This window comes from Heterodontus francisci, chromosome 2, assembly GCF_036365525.1.
Source record: "Heterodontus francisci isolate sHetFra1 chromosome 2, sHetFra1.hap1, whole genome shotgun sequence".
Taxonomy (NCBI): Eukaryota; Metazoa; Chordata; class Chondrichthyes; order Heterodontiformes; family Heterodontidae; genus Heterodontus; species Heterodontus francisci.
In genome coordinates this window covers 123388932-123411032 of record NC_090372.1, presented here as the reverse complement: position 1 = coordinate 123411032, position 22101 = coordinate 123388932, and the positions used below count along the sequence as shown (strand labels likewise).

The following is a 22101-nucleotide window of genomic DNA, read 5'->3' as shown; positions in this document are numbered from 1 at the left end:
GTGGGCGTCTCGGGAGAGACCAAGGCTAAGGGAATAAACCCCAACAGAAAATCCGGAGCGGAACCCCGAAGGCGGTCATGCATCACCTTTGGCATGTTTCCAGCAGTTCCTGCAGCCATACCGGTGCCAAACGTCATGCTCTGCACTCCTTTGGAAGTCAGAGAGGGGGGTTTTGACGCTTGGGCAACTCACAACCTCCATACATCCGCCCAGGCATGCGCCATGGAGAGGTCACTCCATAGTCACCTCACAGCGACCAAAACAACCCGGAAGTAAGTAGTTACGGGTTATAGGTCCAGCTCAATTGGCGTAGAGATTGGGCACCACGGGTTGCCTTTGTCGGTAGGAGAGGTCATCGCATCTCAATGGACAGCAAAAAACCGGGCAGCCCCTGGTCAGTAAGGTTCTCTCCCGCCACAGTCCACCTGCTTCATTGGGTGCTTGGAGCTCAGGGTCATTGCCCAACAAGTGGACTATAACACTGCACCAAACAGCACGACCAAAAAAAGGAAAGAAGGTACCAGCCCTTCATTTTGCAAGCTGGAACGACAGAACTGTATGTTCTGGCCTGTCGGAAGACCTTGCACAAATCAACAATTCTCGGAAGACCGCCATCATTAACAACGAGCTCAGTAAATTCAATGTGGACATTGCAGCACTTCAGGAGACTCGCCTCCCCGCGAGCGGATCTCAGAGCAAGACTACACCTTCTTCTGGCAGGGTAGGGATCCTGAAGAACAAAAAACAGCATGGAGTGGGCTTCGCCATCAGAAACTCTTTGCTCAGCATGATAGAGCCACCCTCAAATCGCTCGGAACGCATAGTATGCATCCGACTGTTCACCGCCTCTGGTCTAGTACACTGATTCAGCATCTATGCTCCAACACTTTGCTCCCCACCTGAAGCCAAAGACCAGTTCTACGAGGAACTCCATAATATCATTAGTAGCATCCCCAACACCGAACACCTGTTCCTGCTGGGGGACTTTAATGCCAGGGTTGGGGCCGACCATGGCTCATGGCCCTCCTGCCTTGGGCGCTATGGCATTGGAAGGATGAATGAGAATGGACAGAGACTGCTTGAGTTGTGTACCTATCATAACCTCTGCATCACCAACTCATTCTTTCACACTAAACCCTGTCACCAGGTTTCTTAGAGGCACCCAAGATCACATCGTTGGCACCAGCTGGACCTCGTCACAAGGCGAGCCTCTTTAAAACAGCATTCAAATCACACGCAGCAACCACAGTGCGGACTGCGACACCGACCACTCCCAGGTGTGCAGCAAGGTTAGCCTCAAACCAAAGAAGCAGCATCACTCCAAGCAGAAGGGCCGCCCACGCATCAATGCTAGCAGAATTTCTCATCCACAGCTGTTACGCAAGTTTCTAAATTCACTTGAAAAAGCCTTTCAAAACACTCCCACAGGGGATGCAGAGACCAAGTGGGCCCACATCAGAGATGCCATCCATGACTCAGCAATGACCACCTATGGCAAACATGTGAAGCGGAACGCAGACTGGTTTCGATCTCACTTTGAAGAGCTGGAACCGGTCATAGCCGCTAAGCGCATTGCACTGCTGAACTACAAGAAAGCCCCCACCCAGCGAGTTAACATCCGTAGCACTGAAAAGCAACCAGAGGTGCTGCACAAAGAACTACTGGCAACACCTATGCAGTCATATTCAGCTGGCCTCGGACACCGGAAACATCAAAGGAATGTATGACGGCATTAAGAGAGCTTTTGAGCCAACCATCAAGAAGATCGCCCACCCCCCTCAAATCTAAATCAGGGGACACAATCACTGACCAATGCAAGCAAATGGACCGCTGGGTGGAGCACTACCTAGAACTGTACTCCAGGGAAAATGTTGTCACTGAGACCGCCCTCAATGCAGCCCAGCCTCTAGCAGTCATGGATGAGCTGGACGTACAGCCAACAAAATCGGAACTCAGTGATGCCATTGATTCTCTAGCCAGTGGAAAAGCCCCTGGGAAGGACAGCATTACCCCTGAAATCATCAAGAGTGCCAAGCCTGCTATACTTACAGCACTCTACGAACTGCTTTGCCTGTGCTGGGATGAGGCAGCAGTACCACAGCACATGAGCGATGCCAATATCATCACCCTCTATAAGAACAAGGGTGACCGCGGTGACTGCAACAACTACCATGGAATCTCCCTGCTCAGCATAGTGGGGGAAGACTTCGTTCGAGTCACTTTAAACAGGCTCCAGAAGCTGGCTGAGTGTGTCTACCCTGAGGCACAATGTGGCTTTCGAGCAGAGAGATCCACCATTGACATGCTGTTCTCCCTTCGTCAGCTACAGGAGAAATGCCACGAACAACAGATGCCCCTCTACACTGCTTTCATTGATCTCATCAAAGCCTTTGACCTAGTCAGCAGACGTGGTCTCTTCAGACGACTAGAAAAGATCGGATCACCACCAAAGCTGCTAAGTATCATCACCTCATTCCATGACAATATGAAAGGCACAATTCAGTATAGCGGCGCCTCATCAGACCCCTTTCCTATCCTGAGTGGCGTGAAACAGGGCTGTGTTCTCACACCTACACTGTTTGGGATCTTCTTCTCCCTGCTGCTCTCACATGCGTTCAAGTCTTCAGAAGAAGGAATTTTCCTCCACACAAGATCAGGGGGCAGGTTGTTCAACCTTGCCCGTCTAAGAGTGAAGACCAAAGTATGGAAAGTTCTCATCAGGGAACTCCTCTTTGCTGACAATGCTGCGTTAACATCTCACACTCAAGAATGTCTGCAGAGACTCATCGACAGGATTGCGGCTGCCTGCACCGAATTTGGCCTAACCATTAGCCTCAAGAAAACGAACATCATGGGACAGGACATCAGAAATGCCCCATCCATAAATATCGGCGACCTCAATCTGGAAGTGGTTCAAGAGTTCACATACCTAGGCTCAACTATCACCAGCAACCTGTCTCTCGATGCAGAATTCAACAAGCGCGTGGAAAAGGCTTCCTTTGCTATGTCCAGACTGGCCAAGAGAGAGCGTGGGAAAATGGCACACTGACACAGAACACAAAAGTCCAAGTGTATCAAGCCTGTGTCCTCAGTACCTTGCTCTACGGCAGCGAGGCCTGGTCAACGTATGTTTGCCAAGAGCGACGTCTCAATTCATTCCATCTTCGCTGCCTCCGGAGAATCCTTGGCATCAGGTGGCAAGACCGTATCTCCAACACAGAAGTCCTCGAGGCGGCCAACATCCCCAGCATATACACCCTACTAAGCCAGTGGCGCCGGAGATGGCTTGGCCATGTGAGCAGCATGGAAGATAGCAGGATCCCCAAGGACACATTGTACAGCGAGCTCGCCACTGGTATCAGACCCACCGGCCGTCCTTGTCTCCACTTTAAAGACGTCTGCAAACGCAACATGAAGTCCTGTGACATTGATCACAAGTCGTGGGAGTCAGTTGCCAGTGATCGCCAGAGCTGGCGGGCAACCATAAAGGCAGGGCTAAAGCATGGCGAGTCGAAGAGACTTAGCAGTTGGCAGGAAAAAAGACAGGAGCGCAAGGAGAGAGCCAACTGTGTAACAGCCCGGACAACCAGTTTTATCTGCAGCACCTGTGGAAGAGTCTGTCACTCTAGAATTGTCCTTTATAGCCACTCCAGGCGCTGCTTCACAAACCACTGACCACCTCCAGGCGCTTACCCATTGTCTCTCGAGACAAGGAGGCCAAAGAGAAAGAGAGCTCAGAAATAACCTTCCAGGAATACTGGGTTGAATATTTGTTTTAAGCTGTTTCAGCTTGTCCAGAACATCCATCTACTTTTTATTGACATCTGGAATTTTGCCTTAGCTTTCTTTTTCCTTTAGGGAGATCAGTGTTCATATCTTCCCTCATGGATACAATCACTCAACATATTAACTATTGCACGCTCATCCTTAGTTTCAAGTACACATGCACTTTTTTAATGTTTGCACCCCTTCTCAAACAGTCCCAAAAGGATTATAGTACCAGAGTTCTTTTATATTTTGCCTGTACAGTTGCGTGTTGATCTTTCCTCGGTCCCTCTCTTTGCTCCTTTAATTTTTTTTCTTCAGATGTGTTTCTGCATCTCCATATATTCATCCCAGTGAATTCCTTCCTCTTCTTTCATGATCTGGTCAGATTTCCTCTTTATTTCACTCAATTTGTTTTACTCCATTTCGGGCCGAACTTCTTCAGTCGGAGCTTGCCAATAGGTGCATTGTGGCCCTGCACGTTCAGCATTATTACTTTAAAGATGGTCCATTTATCCTTTATTGACATATAGCTCAGATTTTGTACTTGTAATGACTGCAAAACTGTCAGAGTTTACCACCATTATCCCGTGAAACTGACAGCAACTTCTGACGTCCGCACATGCAGAATTAAATCCAGAAACTGCAGTCAGTGATTCCCTGCTCCTCCAAAAGGTGCACTGCTGCCCCATAGATGGCAAACTTTAGAAATCAATGAACTGATGAGATTATGCTGTAATATCGCTGTTTAAAACCCCCCCAAAAAAGTTACTTGTTAAACGAGCTGTAATTAGGTTTTTAAACAGCGTACTAAATCAAAATTACTGAACCTCTGGCCCTGGAAAACCAAATATATATTTTGCATGATCAAATGTTTCTATTATGATAAAAATTCCATAAGTTTATATTAAAAACCAAGTATGATATTTCGGCTTCTAATGTGTGTGTCCCAATCTTTATTTCATTTAGAATTTATCAAAAGTGAAAAGGTGATAATCAGTACATTTTACTTCTTAATTTGGTGTCTGCAAGAATTCTGCACTGTAATTTGTCACTTACCCTGTTTGATGACACCACTGTTGCAGGACACCTGGAGATCCCCTTGACTTAGCACCAGATTCAAATTAATGTTGGGAAATGTAACATCCACACTACAGAGATCTTCAGATCTTTGTGGAGAGTGGTGAAGCAATGATGCTTGATGCGGATCATAAAATCCAGGCCATTAACTAACATCCTCCTATCTATTTGCTTCACTTCTCTCATTTGAGAATTTAAACTCCTGGTAATTTATATACTTTACTCCTGGCCTTTGGTATATTTGAATCCTGATTATGTTAAACTTGATCATTTTGTGGTTGCTGTCTCCACCCCCCCCCCCCCCACAGGTGCTACTATACATTTTTGGGTCTTTTACAAATACAAACTCTTGACTAAACTCTTCAGGTATTCCCAGTTTATATTTGGTTTATTGAAACCATTCATTAAAATAACTTTTTGTTTTCACAGACATTGTAAAAATGATAATGTTGGTGAACTAGGGTCCAATGACGACCATTACTGATAATGTTCAAATTAGCCCCTTCACATGGTGGTACTGACTCATTAATCAAATTCATCCATTAAGTATGATCCCAGATCATTTGTCTATGTACCTTTTTGGGAACTGCTCGTATTTCCAGGCACCAGGTCAGAATGAATTGCAGAGTACTTTTCTTTGGTATGTGATCGGGCAGGTGAGCACCTTAACAAAAAATATATATATTTTGGTAAGTCTTGCAAACTGAATTCATACATATGCATTTCAAGGTAACTTAAAACTTAAGCAACCTGTGCACGTCCAACATGGACCAAAACAGAACTTTTCAGAAGTGAGAGCAGCAAATTCCTGTTCCCATTTCTCAAATGTGACTCATTAATAAAGTAACTTCAGAACATTTCTTAAAGGTTATTTACTTATTCAACCAAATCAACTGCTCCTCAAATCTGCCCAAATAAATTCTAATAGCATTATACATGAATTATATAACACATATGCTAAGTACGAAGGCCTGCATCACGCAACAACCTGTGCAACAATCTCAATATAGTTGGAAAGTATTTGGTTAAAATCTAAACGGTAGGCCACTGTCAGTAAAATAATCAGATATCCTGTTAGTGGCAGAAAGACTAATTGGCACAATTTAAGTTGCACAAGAACTGCTAAACAAAAAAAAAAGGTTCTAGTTCACCTTCTCACATCCTGGTAGTCACATGATACAGTAATGAAGCTGATGACTAATCATGGCGATCAATCTCTATCCACTAAACTACAAAAGATACAGACACAAGATTCGAAAACCCCTCAGGGTGGAACGTTTTGTAACTGCAGATCCAAAGTCACCTGTTCCTCCCAAGCATTCGGCACTTACCATATGTCACGTCTCTCATTACTCACACTGGATCCTAAGTATTACTTTCTGAAAGAACTCCACTAAATTTGCATTTTAATGAATCAATACTATCTGCTTCCACCATCTCCCTAGGATACCTACTCCAGAGATCGACTACTTCCTTGCTGAAATAACATTTCCACAGATTAATTTTTAAATTTACCCTCCTTTTAGCGCAGGCTGTGTCCTCATGATTTACTGTGGTAGATAATGTTATGACGAGGTGAGAAAAGGTGTCTAGGGGTCTTTCCCTGTCTTATTGTAATGGTTTAATTTTAAACAGTGTTTTGAGCTCCCCCTTTGGTGAATCCTTGTTGACCACTTTCCAATTATAAGGCAAAGAAATGAGCATAAACAGGCTTTCCTAGGTTTAAAGAAAAGTGAAATTTATTCAACCTTAAACTTAAACTCTAATTCGGCCAACGCCTACGGATACATGCCACGCCCAACTCTAGCTTGCATATGCAATACGCGCATGCAAATAGAGACAGAAAAGAGAAGAAATAAAGTGGAAAAGTTTGAGGCAATATCTTAAGAGTTTCTTGTTTACTGCACTTTGAGTTCACCGTAGTCCTTTTGTAAGTGGTCTTTCTCTTCATTGGGGCCCAGTATTCTTCTTAAACCTTGTTCACTGTCGGAGACTTTTCTCCCTTGGGGTTCATATGTCTTCAATACTTTCTGAAGCTGATGAGAGCAAGCTGAGAGCAGACAGGAGAGGAGGTCTTTTCCAGTCCAGGAGCAAACAGCTTTCTCATTTCAAATTCCTTGTTGGACGTTCAAATTAAAAAAACTCCAACAATTAGTCATGTGACCCAAACCGGTCCGGCCACGTCTGTTTGGGTATTCGGTCATCTGAGCAGTTAACCTGGAATGCTAGCCTTTCTACTTTCAACATCTGGTAATCAAAAGTCCATTGTGGATTAAATTGGAGCAGGGAATAGCCCCTTTGTCCTTTGAAGTACTTTCTGTTGATATGCTATTGTCTCCCTCCAGCCAAAGGCTCCAATTGTTTTTTAAAGCAAGTTCTTTCTTCCCCAACAACAGTCCAAAATCAATTTTTTATGTGCCGAAATTAATTTTCCTCATTCTTAACAGGTGGGGGGCTTGCCTGACAAAGTAAATCAATAAACGTTGCTTTTGTATACTAAACTGGCTGATCAGTGGCTTGATCACTCATTTGTTTACACAAGCGAGAATAAATAATTACATCTATAGGCATGTATTAAAATATAAAAATGTAGTTCATCGTAACTTGAATCTGTTGCACTGATGACATAGAAACTGTTAGTATATCAAAAAAATCTAATTTTCATCTAATGTGTCTGATTTGTACTAAAAATCTTAACCCATTTTTAAATAATAAAGTATGATTTCCAAATAGGCATCACTCGATTATTTTTTTTTAAATGCCTTTTTTTAAAAAATCTAATCCACATCCTGTAATAACACTTCTGCGAACCCGATATCTCTACTGCTACAACTGTTTCTTTTGTTCATTCATGGGACATGGGCATTACTAGCAAAGCCAGCATTTATTGCCATTGTTAATTGCCCTTAAGGTGGTAGTGGTGACCTATCTTCTTGAACTGCTGCAGTCCAAGTGGCACAGGTACACCTATAGTGCTGTTAGATAGGGAGTTCCAGGATTTTGACCCAGCGACAGTGAAGGAATGGCTATATGTTTCCAAGTCAATGGCGTGTGACTTGGATAGAACTTACAGGTGATGTTCTCATGCACCTACTGCTCTACTTCTAGATGGTAAAGGTCACATGTTTGTAAGATGTTGTTGACGGAGCCTTGGCAAGTTGCTGCAGTGTATCTTGTAGATGGAACACACTGCTGCCACAGTGTACCTGTGGCGGAGGGAGTGAATGTTTAAGGTGGTGGATGGGGTGCCAGTCAAGTGGGCTGCTTTATCCTGGAAGGTGTCGAGCTTCTTCAGTGTTGTGAGAGCCATACTCAAAGCAAGTAGAGAGTATTCCACCACACTCCTGACTTGTGCCTTGTACGTAGTAGACAGGCTTTGGGGAGTCAAGTGTGCGTTACTTGACAGACTTTCCTGCCTCTGACTTGCTATTGTAGCCACTGTATTCATATGGCTGGACCAGTTCAGTTTTTGGTCAATGGTAACCCCTAGAATGTTGATAGTGGGGCATTCAGTGATGGTAATGCCATTGAATGTCAAAGAGAGATGTTTAGATTGTCTCTTGTTGGAAATGGTCATTGCCTGGCACTTGAGGCATGAATGTTACTTGCCACTTAACAGCCCAAGCCCAATATCATCCAGGTCTTGTTGCATGTGGGCACGGACTGCTTCATTTTCTGACATAAATGTTTTAATTCTGTAGAAGTTCAGTCCAACATGTGGAAGACCTGCTGTGAAGAACTATTGTAGTACACAATGTCTTAAATCAACCAGAACAGCATTTATTGGGGCTTTATCAAAGTAACAGATGCCTATTTAATATGCAAAATACTAACATTTTGCTGTAATAGACCTGTTAATTTTCTATAATTTTAAATTGATAGTGGAGTTTTCTTTATTAAATATTTTGAATTGTAGAAAATGTTTCACAGTGTCTGCTAAATAAGCTTTTTATAAATACTACCTTTGCATGCATGCCTATCCCCTCTTTGCTTTTGCAGCCGAGATTTTAGCCACCTCTTCTTTACTCTCTGGAATGAATTCCTTAAATCCTTTCTTCGCTCTTCAATTTAAAACCTTTTTCTAAACTCATCATTTGACTGAGCTTTTGGTCACCTCTGTCCACAACTTAATGTTTGTTCTTTTATCTATTCTTATTCTCTCCTCACTTTTTCTAAACTATCCCAAGATGTTTTTGGTGTTAAAGGTATTATATAAAACACAGGTTTTGTTTAATGTGGCTATATATTTTTTGAAGTTGGGTGTTGCAGCCACCTTTAAAAGATGCAATAATGCAAAAGTTACTGAAAAATTTCAAACATAAAATAGATGTACATGCACAGGTATACTAAAATCAATACTTAGAATTAATTTTAGCAGGTTCAAATCCTTTCACAACAATGCACCTTATTACCTAGAAGTTCAATAATAACCATGCTGTAGCATCATATTTTAAAATACAATTTCAATCCCATGCTATTTTTCATCAAATTCATTTCCACCCTTGCTGCATCTTACTGGCCAAAATCGAACAGCATGTTGCCAGCACCACTTTTCCAACATTAGCAAATCAACAATGTGCTAGTCACTGATTTGCAAAGAAGCTGCACTTGTAGAGTCCTACTGTCATGCTGACTGAAACCAGATAACTCAGCAGAAACCAGGAATGAAACCTTGCGCCTTCTGGTTTATGAGACCCTTTTCCAAAAGGCATAATGCACCATCAATTCAGCCAACAGGTGACTTTACAATTTAAAAAGACAGGTTATGGTTTTAAAAGTGAAGCTACACAATAGGACATTATAGCTCCTTATCTTGAAGCACTTCTTTATTTTCAGATACCTTTTTTCTTATTGTTTGGTCTGATGCTTATTTCAACAGCATGGTCTCTCTTGTCTGCCAGCCCAAGTCTCTGAATCAGTTCTTCCACTTCACTCCTACTATTAGGGCATATAATGCTGAAAGCATCTCCAGGCTCATAGGTCATTGATGTTTTCTGCAAAATAATACATTTATTTTATGACTTTTGTAATGATCCAAGTAAAATATTTTCTCACAATCAAGTTGGTGCAGTGGGGGAGGGGGGGGGGGGGGAAGAGCTTGACAAAAGTTTTTCAAATAACCCAATTAATCATACTTTTAAATTTAATAGTACCTTCAATAACCTGCACATTTTTTTAAAAGTTTGCAATCAACTTCTATACTGTATCGTGCATGTCTGCTACTGATGTCAAAAAGGCTAATTTACTGAATCAGATGTATAACATGCAACATATAGAAGAGTTTGCAGTCTGCAGGTGATCAAAGGATAACGCATCACACCTGAACACAATGAGGCTACAATCCTATCTGTCCACAATTTAAATTCTGAACAGGCCAGTTTGTCAGCAAATGTGAACAACTTAATTTGAATTTTTTTTCTTTGTATTTCCACACTACCCAGTTATTATCTGATTTAGTAAATCACAGCACAGCAACTGTCATGGTTTTAAAACCTTAACAACCATGAAGTTAGTCTCATCACAATAAGTTACAAGCAAGATAGCCACAAAATCGGCCCCACAATATATGCTGTGTCGATTATGAATGGAAGTCTCAGGCAAGGTGCTAATGTACATTATAAACATAAACTGTGATGATCTACAGATCATATTTGTAACTAATTAATTATATTAAAATATAAAACAGGTTGATTCCTGGCCAACTATAAATATTACATCTACTTATTAGCTCTACCCTAGATTAGACCAATTATACTCACTGCAGGCATCCTGTGCATCATTGCACTAGTTTTATGGCAAAAGACAACAAAAAAAATGACTTAAAACACACAAACAAAATTTTCAATGTAGTAAAATGTAGATAGTACTACCAAAATAAAACAACGACACATTACGGTTATCATTGCTGTTTCTTTATAGTTCTTTACATTTGCGTATTTTCCTCATACGCGATAGGTAAACTAGGGCAGAAGACTGGACGAATTCAAGAATGCTTTGAAATATCTTGGTCATCTTCTACTATCATGATGGGAGATTATAAAGTTAGGTTTGCATAGAAATGATCAAATACACCACAGAACTAGGTTTCCTGCACTGATGTGAATGTAAATTTGTAGAATATAACTAGTCAAAATACCATAACAAAAACCTACTTAACACCAATATATTTAATTTTATAAAATTGCAAAAAAGTATTTCGGCTGTTTTCATAAAGAAACATTTTTCAATAACTAGCAACTAGCAAGTGAGGAGGCTAGTGAGTGGGGTGCAGTGTAGATAAAAAGAGAGGAGAGGAAGAATGGCTTATTCTCATGCATTACATCTACTTTTGCTCATTTGTCAGGACAAAATTTGGCAGTTGTCCAAAAACATGTGGGAAATATAGAACATAAGAACTAGGAGCAGGAGTAGGCAATTCAGCCCCTCGAGCCTGCTCCACCATTCAATACGATCATTGCTGATCTCATCTCGGCCTCAACTCCACTTTCCTGCCTGTTCTCCATAACCCTTCAATCCATTTCTAATTAAAAATCTGTCCATCTCTTCCTTAAATTTGCCCAATGTCCTCGCATCCACCGCACTCTGGTGTAGTGAATTCCACAGACTCACGACCCTTTGAGAGAAGTAATTTCTCTGCATCTCCATTTTAAATCTGCTACCCCTTATCCTAAAACTATGACCTCTCCTTCTAGGTTGCCCTACCAGAGGAAACATCCTCTCTACGTCTACTTTGTCAATCCCCTTAATCATCTTATAAACCTGAATTAGATCTCCTCTCATTCTTCTAAACTCTAGAGAGTAAAGGCCTAAACTGCTCAATCTCTCTTCATAAGACAAACCCCTCATCTCTGGAATCAATCTAGTGAACCTCCTCTGAACTGCCTCCAATGTAACTACATCCTTCCTCAAGTAAGGGGACCAGAACTGTACGCAATATTCCAGGTGCTGTCTCACTAAAGCCTTGTACAGTTGCAGCAACTCTTCCCTACTTTTATACTCTATTTCTTTAGCAATAAATGCCAAAATTCCATTTGCCTTCCTTATGACCTGCTGAACCTGCATTCTAGTTTTCTGCGATTCATGCACTAGGACACCCAGATCTCTCTGCACTGAAGTACTCTGAAGTTTCTCTCCATTTAGATAATAATTTGCCTTTCTATTCTTCTGACCAAAATGGTTAACCTCACACTTATCCATATTAAACTCCATCTGCCAAATGTTGGCCCATTCACTTAACCTATCCACATCCATTTGTCAATTTCTTATTTCTTTATTGCAACTTACTGTCCCACCGATTTTAGTATCATCTGAAAATTTGGCTATAGTACCTACTACCCCTGCATCCAAGTCATTAATATAGATTGTATATAGTTGGGGTCAGAGGACCGAATCCTGTGGCACTCCACTAGTTACATCTTGCCAACCAGAAAAGGACCCATTTATCCCGACTGTTTTCTGTTGGTTAGCCAATCCTCCCATGAATTCAAACCCATTTCTCCCACACCAATCTTTGAGGCACGCATTTACCTCTTTAATCTTATTGACCCTGTGCCAATTAGCTCGTGGCTGAGGTAGTAATCCGGAGATTATTGCCTTTTTGGTTCTGCTTTTTAAATTGCTCTCCTAGCTGCTTATATTCCCTCAGCAGAACCTCTATCCTCGTTCTACCTATATCGTTGGTACCTACATGGACCACGACGACTGGATCTTTCCCCTCCCACTCCAAGTTCCTCTGCAGCTCAGATGAGATATCCCGAACCCTAGTACCAGGTAGGCAACGCAGCATTCAGGACTCTCGATCCTGGCCACAGAAAATAGTGTCTATGCCCCTAACTATACTATCTCCGATTACAATTACATTTCTCTTTTCTCCCCCCACTTGAATGGTTCCCTGTACCACGGTACAATGGTCAGTTTGCTCATCCTCCCTATAGTCCCTGCTCTCGTCCACACAGGAAGCAAGAATCTTGAATCTGTTGGACAAGGACGAGGGCTGAGGCTCCTGCAACACTATCTCCTGGAACCCTCTACCTGCCTCACTCAGTCACACCCTCCTGTCCCTGACCACTGGCCGGATTCAAGATAGTTAATCTAAGGGGTATGACTGTCTCCTGAAACACAGAGTCCAGGTAACTATCCCCCTCCCTGATGTGTCGCAGTGTCCAAACTCAGACTCCAGCTCATCAACTCTGAGCCGGAGTCCCTCGAGCAGCCAACACTTGCTACAGATGTGGTCACTAGGAACCACAATGGAGTCCACCAGCTTCCACATCATGCAGGTACAACACATTGCCTGGCCCTGCATCTCTATTTTATTTAATTAGATTTTAATTTGTTTTTTAAATTTCTGACTGGTCTTTAGTTTTTAATCCGTAAAATATTTCTCCTATTCACCTTTAATCTGAAATCAACTTAGAATAGGCAATTCAACTAGCAGTTACTTACCAATGAACTTATGGTTTTCTTGTGAGGTCACTGTTTTTTCCCCTCTGTTTTTACTCCCTTGAAATACCCTCTCTCTCTCTCTGTGGTCTGACTCTGTTCCTTTTGGCATGCTTTTTAAAGCTCTGCTCCCACTGTGTTTTCTCTGTCTCTGGTCTCTGACTCTGTTCCTTTTGGCATGCTTTTTAAAGCTCTGCTCCCACTGTGTTTTCTCTCTCTCTCTGGTATAGCTGAATAAAAATTCAAAATATTCTTTTAAAGTGTGAACATGCCATTTCCCCCTGCCCTACCACAAGATTAAATAATGTTATTTATATTATAATTGCTTTCTTGCTTTCACACTCCAGTTTTAGGCATCACATAATGTTGAAAGTGAAAGATCTGCAGCAATGCAAGCCTTGCTCTTTCAAATGATATTAACAGACTCTGCTATTACCAGCATTAGCCCCAGATTTCCTTTGGCCAGTTGTTGGAATGACTGAAGGCCCCGTCCAAGTAATTGTTCCATTTTCAATTCTTTGGATTCCAAACCACAAAGTGCTTTCTACACACCTGCCACTCTTACTTTTAAACTCTGCACAAAAATTACTGAAGAAGCACTGTGGTACCAGGTTGGTGATCGGCTTGATTTATGAAATTTTTTGAGGAAATGATTTATGTTTGAAGTGGCATCATTTAAACAATATTACTACAAAAACAAATTGACATCAGAAAAGTAATACGGCAAGCAGTATTGTAATATATCAACAGGTGTTCCAATATCCCAGGCACTGAAGTAACATTGGCAGGTACCTGGAATACTGGCCTAATGGTGAAAAGTTTCACCTCAAGTCCACCCAGCCCATTCTTTCCATGCTTCCAGACCAATTGGTGTGTTTTCAGAATATAGCACTCCTTTCTCTCCAGCTCAGGTAGGAAGAAACACATCAAAAGAAATCCTCAAGGAAATGGAATTAACCCATTCCTCATCATCTATCACTGGCTTGTTATCACTAACAGCCGCCTAAGGGGCAGCATTGAAACTGTGCTGAAAAAAGGTTCTATTGAGGGCAGAAGGTGAAATTTAGGAATGCAGTGAAACAAAGTGAAAGCAGAAAGTTTCCCTAACATTAGTAAATAAATTATATTCCTGCTACCTTTATTTGTTAAAACCCCAAACAATTTCTCTATTGTATTTACTTCTATTTGTATCACATCTGAAAGTATAGTATTTGCAGCCATAACAGAGAGAGGTATTCTAATTTTAATCTATTGCAATAGAAATAGGGTATGGTAGCCTATTTATTATGGAACTGGACCAGCAATCTAGAGGTTGAGAGCTCAAACCCCACCATAGCAAGTTGGGAAATTGATTTAATTAAATCTGGCGATTTGTGGGCTAGCACCAGGTAAAGTAACCATGAAACCCAACAGATAATCATAGAAAGTCCACAGGTTTACAACTATCCTTTGGAAAGTGAACTTGCCATCCCTACTGATCTGGTCTACATATCACTGCAGTTCCACATTTCATGGTTGATTCTTCATGTCAAGGCATCTATGGATGGGCAATAAATGCAGCCCTGCTTTTCTCTGCTCTTCTTCACTAATTCCATGGGATATTTAACATATACCTGAGCAGGCAGAGGAACCTTGATTTAAAGTCTCATTAAAAGGCAGCACCTCAAACAATGCAACATTCCTTCAAAACAATATTCAACTATTAGCTTATAGTCCCAAAACTGCAAGAATCCACTGCCAACGTAGAATGGAGAGCCATCAATGCCATGAATTGGACATGCTGACCTCCACACCTATTTTCCTGATCTAAATAGATCTCCCTTGTAATTGCACATCCATGAACCTGTGTGCCCTCTCCTCAGCCTCAGCCATCTTGAAACATGCCACTTTGTGTTGGCCAGCCAAATCCATACTTAGTGAAAGTGGGTGTGGGGAGTCCCCATATGTTGCTCCAAGAAAATTGTTTACAGTCAGCATTTGAGTGCTATACCTGCAGGTGTCTGTTTTAGCGCATTCTGCCAAGTTCAAATTATGGTATTTAGCAACTAGGACCAAAACTGAGGGTTAAAAATCAGACTTTTAAACAGGTGTGTCCAATTAGCACATCTTTCACCCTTTCATCAGAATAACCCTCAATCTGTATAAGCATGGTTGATAAAAGTCATCACATGTGGAATAGAACAGGTGCATCCTACTGTTCTGTAGCACAACATTTTCTGTTCAGTACTCAACGCCACATACACAAGGTTTTAAACTCTAGTGGAAACTCTAAAATTATAGAAGCAGAAGGACTTACTGAAATATCAAGTTCCATGAATAGAGCGGTTTTCACTGCATCCTCCCGGGTTAAAGAAATTGCTTTTGTCACTGGAACCTGAAACACAGTGAAGTTTGGTGCCAGCGAAAAACATTCTTGTTGAGAGATCTGAGGATTAAACAGTGAGGGGGGGGGAAGAGAAAGGATTTAGAAAGGGCTCACATCAACGAACTCCAGAACTTTACAGCTCTAAATCTATACAATATTATAGGCACATTTTTGCTCAGCTTTGTCACCCTTCCCCCAACTACTGCCAACAATGACTATTCAGTACAATACCCATCCTTGCCACAATCTCAAACATAGGACTACGAGGAGATATTGGTAATGTGGTAGAAGTTCAATATGGCACAGCACAGGACTCAGCAGCTAGATGGTCCTACAGTATACAATTTTCTTCCTGCCAAACAGGAATAGTGGGGGGGGTGGGGGCGGTAAAATTCTGCAGGGAGGAGCCCGCCTCGATCCCCGACATCGAGTAGGGCCCGCCACATATTACTGGCGGTGGGGGGACCTCGGTGCGGCCCCCCCATAAGGAGCTCCATGGGGAGGAATAACATTTTCAGGACAAGAGGAGTGGGGGAGTGGGGAAAACACATTTTATTGGCTGTGGGGATGGCGGGAATGGGTTGAAGGGCAAATGTTAGAAGGTTGGGGGGGGGGGGGGGAAAAGAGAGGGGAGTTCGGGTAGGGAATAAGGAAAGTTTTGTTAATATCGGGCAATGAAATGACCATTGGGGGGTTTGGGGAAGGGCCTTCATATAATTATTTGTTTAAAAAAAAGCATTAAAAAATTTAAATCTTTTCCAAGGGTTTAAAGCCCTTTAAAAATGGCCCCGCGCCTGCACAGTGGCGCCGGATGCCATTGCTGCAGACGCAACGGCCACACCCTCTATATCATCGGCAGAGGCTGCTCTGCCCTCTATTTAAATCAGCCCCTGTGTGTAATATCACAGGGGCTGTGTGGCAGCACTTCCTTGTTGAAAAGCCGAGTTCAAAGCATGTCGCCGAGTAGCGCGGTACGCTAATAAAATCCAGTCCAGTAACACTGGATTTCAAGCTGCTTACTAAACAGAATTCAAGAACAAATCTCAAAAGTGGGCATCTGCCTTGCAGTGGCTAGCTCTCCATGGTTCAGGGAATGTAGCTTTCTTAGGATCTTGAGACATGAGGGAACAATTTATATGGTAGGACAACATCTAACTATGGAATAATATACTATTTAACCAAGAGCTTGCAGAGTTGAACTTTCTGTCAGAATCTGAAAGGATAGAATCCAGTCTTTAAAATATTGATAATGTAAACATGTCCATTTTTGAATTAAACAATGATCTCAGTTACAGGGTAGGCATTCAGAATAAATAACCAAAATCAAAACGAGAGATTAAATCCCTCTTTCCAAACAGAGGGATTGATCTGTGGAACAGATACTAATTAATGTTAAGTCAATTAACTAAATATTTCAGTTCTTTACAAAGGCATTAACAATAGGACAGAAAGTTATAAAGACAAGCACAAACAAGAATTATCAAAAATTAGACTGAATATATACTGACTGTGTTAATAGCCATGGAAAACTATTTTGCATCAATAGTACAACTTCAGAGTCAAATCAACAAGGCAAAAGATAAAGATATAAAAAGAAAAATGCTGCATATTCTGGAACTCAAAAAAACCCCTGAAAATACTGAAAAAACTGAGGTCAGGCAGCATCGGAGAAGAGAGAGAAACGAACAGTTAACATTTCAGGTCAATAACCTTTCATCAGAACTGGGAAAAGTTAGAAATGTAAGATTTTAAGCAAGTGGGAGGGAGGAGTGTGTACAAAGAAAAAAGGTCTGAGATAGGGTGAAAGACAAGCTTAAATGGCAAAAAAAACAGTTGGTAATGCAGGGCAAAGGGTGTGGTAATGGAACAAGTAAAGCAACAAAAGATGTGTCTAGAGGAGGTGTTAATGGTAGAAAGAACAGCTGCCATTTAAACAGCAAAAAAGAGAAAAATGACTGAAATCGAAAACTACAAATAAAAAAGGAAGCAAAATAGGGCAGAGATTATGGTCTGAAATTGCTTTTTAAAAAAATTTGTTCTTGTGATGAGTGTCGCTGGCAAGACCAGCATTTATTGCCCATCCCTAATTACTCTTCAGAACCACTGCAGTCCATGTCGTGTTGGTACACTCACAGAGCTATTAGGGAGGGAGTTCAGATTTTTGACCCAGCAATAGTGAAGGAACAGCAATATAGTTCTGAGTCAGGATGTTGAGTGACTTGGAGGGAAACTTGCAGGTGGTGTTTCCACATGTCTGCAGCCCTTCCTCTTCTAGGTGGTGGAGGTCACGGTTTGGAAGCTGCTGTTGAAGGAGCCTTGGTGAGTTGCTGCAGCGCACTTTGTAGATGGTACACACTGCTGCCACTGTGCGCCAGTGGTGAAGGGAGTGAATGCTTAAGGTGGTGGATGGGGTGAAGATCAAGCATGCTGCTTTGCCCTGGATGGTGTCAAGCTTCTTGAGTATTGTTGGAGTTGCACTAGTCGAAGCAAGTGGAGAGTATTCCATTACACTCATGACTTGAGCCTTGTAGATAGTGGACAGGCTTTGGGGAGTCAGAGGATGCGTTACTTGCCATGGAATTCCAAACTTCTGACCTTCTCTTGTAGCCACAGTATTTATATGGCCAATCCAGTTACGTTTCTGGTCACTGGTGGATCCCAGGATGCTGATTTTGAGGGATTCAGTAATGGTAATGGCGTAGAATGTCATGGGGAGATAGTCAGATTCTTTCTCAGAATCACAGAAGGAGGCCATTAAGCCCATTGTGTCTGTGTTGGCTCTCTGAAGGAGCAATTCACCTAGTGCCATTCCTCACCTTCTCCCCATAACCCTGTACATTCTTCCTTTTCAGATAATAATCCAATTCCCTCAAGTGCCTCGATTGAACCCACTTCCACCACACTCTCAGGTAGTTCTTTCCATATCCTAACCACTTGCTCCATGAAAAAGTTTTTCCTCATGTCATCATTGCTTCTTATGCCAATCACCTTAAATCTGCGTCCTCCAGTTCTCAATCCTTCCACCAATAGGAACTGTTTCTCTCTATCTACTCTGTCCAGACCCATAATTTTTAATACCTCTGTCAAATCTCCTCTCAATCTTCACTTCTCCAAGGAAAACAATTCCAACTTCTCCAATCTATTTACATAATTGAACTTCCTCATCCCTGGAATTTTTCTCACTAATCTTTTCTGCATGCTCTCAAATGCCTTCACATCCTTCCTAAAGTGTGGTGCCCAGAACTGGACACACTACTCCAGCTGAGGCCAAACCAGTGTTTTATACAAATTTAACATTAACTTCCTTGCTTTTGTACTCTATGCCCCTTTTGATAAAGCCTAGGATGTTGTATGCTTTATTAACCGTGTTCTCAACTTGTCCTTCCACCTTCAATAATTTATGTACATACACAGCCGGGTCGATTTGCTCCAGCACCCCATTTAGAATTTTACCCTTTACTTTATATTGTCTCTCTGCTTTCTTTCTACCTAAATGAACCACTTCACACTTCTCTCTATTAAATTTCATCTGCCACTTATCCGCCCATTCCACCAACCTGTCTATTGTCTTTTAGAAGTTCTACACTATCCTCCTCACAGTTCACAATATTTTCAAGTTTTGTATCGTCCACAAATTTTGAAACTGTGCCCTGTACCAAGGTCTAGGTCATTAATATACATCAGGAACAGCAGGGGCCCTAACACTGACCCCTGGGGAACTCCAACACAAATCGTCCTCCAGTCTGAAAAACAACCACTAGCCACTGCTCTGTTTCCTGTTCCTCAGCCAATTTTGTATGTATATTGCTACCGTTACTTTTATCTCATGGGCTCTAACTTTGCTGACAAGCCTATTGTGTGGCACTTTTGCTACTTTTGAGGTCCTGCTTGCTAATTTCCTACCTAGCTCTTGTTGGAGATGGTCACTGCCTGGCACTTGTGTGGCACAAATGTTACTTGCAAAATTATTACCCAAGCCTGAATGTTGTACAGGTCTTGCTGTATGCAGGGATGGACTGCTTCAATATGAGGAGTAGCAAACAGTACTGAACACTGTGCAATCACAGAATGTCCCCACTTCTACTTTATGATGGAGGAAAGGTCATTAATAAAGCAGCTGAAGATAGCTGGGCCTAGGACACTATCCTAAGGAACTCTTGTAGTGATGTCCTGGGGCTGAGATGATTGGCCTTCAACAACCACAACCATCTTCCTTTATGCTAGGTACGACTCTAGCTCGTGGAGAGATTCCACGCCCCCGACCACCAATTCCCATTGACTTCAATTTTGCTCGGGCTCCTTGGGGCTGCACTTGGTCTAATGTAGCCTTAACGTCAAGGGCAGTCACTCTCATCTCTGGAATTGAGCTCTTTTGTCCATGTTTGCACCAAAGATGTAATGAGGAGCTGAATGGCCCTGGTAGAACCCAAACTGAGCATTGGTGAGCAGGTTATTGCTGAGTAAGGGCTGCTTGATAGCACTGTCGTGATACCTTCCAACACACTGCTGATCATTGAAAGTAAACTGATGGGGCAACAATTCCATTCCCTGGAAGCAATTTATTACTGTCTAATTTCACTTCCCCAATCTACATCATTTGTTAGTCAAATCTCCATGACACCAATAATTTATTTTCTCTCCTTGTATAACTCTGAATCCTGATTTTATTCTGAAGACTGCTGCCATTTGTGTATAGTTGACTTCCATTATCGTATTATTTGATGCTCTTTACTCTATCATTACTGCCCTGTGCGGTTGTATCTTTTCATTCTGCTTACTTTCTTTTTGCAGTACTGAACTGAACTTGATATTAATTACTCCTATACTGTTCAGTAAAATCTGCTCTCCCTCTTTTCAAGCTCCAGTGTTCATTTTCCCTTACTGTCAAAGAATTTTGTGGGTTTTGGAAACTCCATAATGTAACTTATTGTACATATTCTTTTGGAAGGACGTTTGCTGAAGTTAAGAGTCATTTTTACTGCAACATGTACATGCATTCAACAGCAACCATCTGTACACTTTTATCTGATACATTTGAAATGATGCTAACAAACAAGAAGGAATGTATTTAGAGTTAAGTGTCCTTACGTGCTCCGTGCTTTTCTGAAACTCCACGTTTAGATACTCCACTGGCAAAGTTGGGATATTCAGAGTAGCTTCTGACAGGGGTTTTTCAGATTTTACCCAGGTTGGCACAAGATAATGTTCCTGTGGTTCTGCTACTATATGATTCTGTTCAGTATTCTCAGATGAAATAACTGAATCTTCAGCCACTGTTGGCACCTTTTCTTCTAACGTCAAGAATTCAATATTTAGCGATGCATCAGGCTTCTTAAGATCAAGTTTGTTCACTCTTGTGCCATCAATTGTATCCAACATTTTCGCTACATCACCATTACTCTCTTCTTTCTTCCGGCACATATCCTTCAAGGCATCCCAAAGACCTTCAATCCAAGGTTCAACTACTAATTCCAATCTAAAAGCAAATAAAATGAAATTTATACTAAAACTTTTTTTAAATTATCTAGGCAAGGGATATAGTAATTTTCCTTGTGAGCAATTTAAGGATCAATTTAATTAGGGATGGATTAGGATGAGCTGCTCTAATAAATTTTAAAAGCAACCAGTCTTAGTGGGGAACTTGCATCATTACAAATAAGATCATACCACCCAAAATACTCAAATGAAACCCAAACAAACTGCAAACACAGTTCTACATAAAACCAAAGTGACAGAAGATCATAAGAACTAGGAGCAGGAGTAGGCCGTCCGGCCCCTCGAGCCTGCTCCGCCATTCAATAAGATCATGGCTGATCTTTTCGTGGACTCAGATCCACTTACCCGCGCTCTCACCATATCCCTTAATTCCTTTATTGTTCAAAAAGATATCTACCTTAGCTTGAAAAACGTTTACTGAAGAAGCGTCAACTACTTCACTGGGCAAGGAATTCCATAGATTAACAACCCTCTGGGTGAAGAAGTTCCTTCTTAATTCAGTCCTAAACCTGCTCCCTCTAATCTTGAGGCTATGCCCTCTTGTTCTAGCTTCACCTGCCAGTGGAAACATACTCTCCACTTGTATCTTATCTATTCCCTTCATGATTTTATATGTTTCGATAAGATCCCCCCTCATTCTTCTGAATTCCAATGAATATAATCCCAATCTACTCAGTCTCTCCTCATAAGCCAACCCCCTCAACTCCGGAATCAACCTAGTGAACCTCCTCTGCACCCTCTCCAGTGCCAGTACATCCTTTCTCAAGTAAGGAGACCAAAACTGCACACACTACTCCAGGTGCGGCCTCACCAGTACCTTATACAGCTGCAACATAACCTCTCTGCTTTTAAACTCAATCCCTTTAGCAACGAAGGACAAAATTCCATTTGCCTTCCTAATTACTTGCTGTACTTGCAGACCAACCTTCTGCGATTCATGCACAAGGACACCC

The 22101-nt window shown here is 41.8% G+C and overlaps 1 protein-coding gene across 3 annotated transcripts in view; it reads right to left on the bottom strand.

The window, feature by feature from the left end:
- The window catches only part of mtrr (5-methyltetrahydrofolate-homocysteine methyltransferase reductase), a 146834-nt gene that overhangs the window by 87865 nt on the left and 36868 nt on the right, over positions 1-22101 (bottom strand). For all 3 annotated transcript variants that reach the window (XM_068010128.1, XM_068010138.1, XM_068010118.1), the window contains 4 exons: positions 20741-21128; positions 15584-15712; positions 9686-9839; positions 5421-5509 (listed from right to left, as the gene is read on the bottom strand). In XM_068010128.1, coding sequence (XP_067866229.1) covers positions 5421-5509; positions 9686-9839; positions 15584-15712; positions 20741-21128 — 760 coding nt within the window. The remainder of the gene's footprint in view (positions 1-5420; positions 5510-9685; positions 9840-15583; positions 15713-20740; positions 21129-22101) is intronic.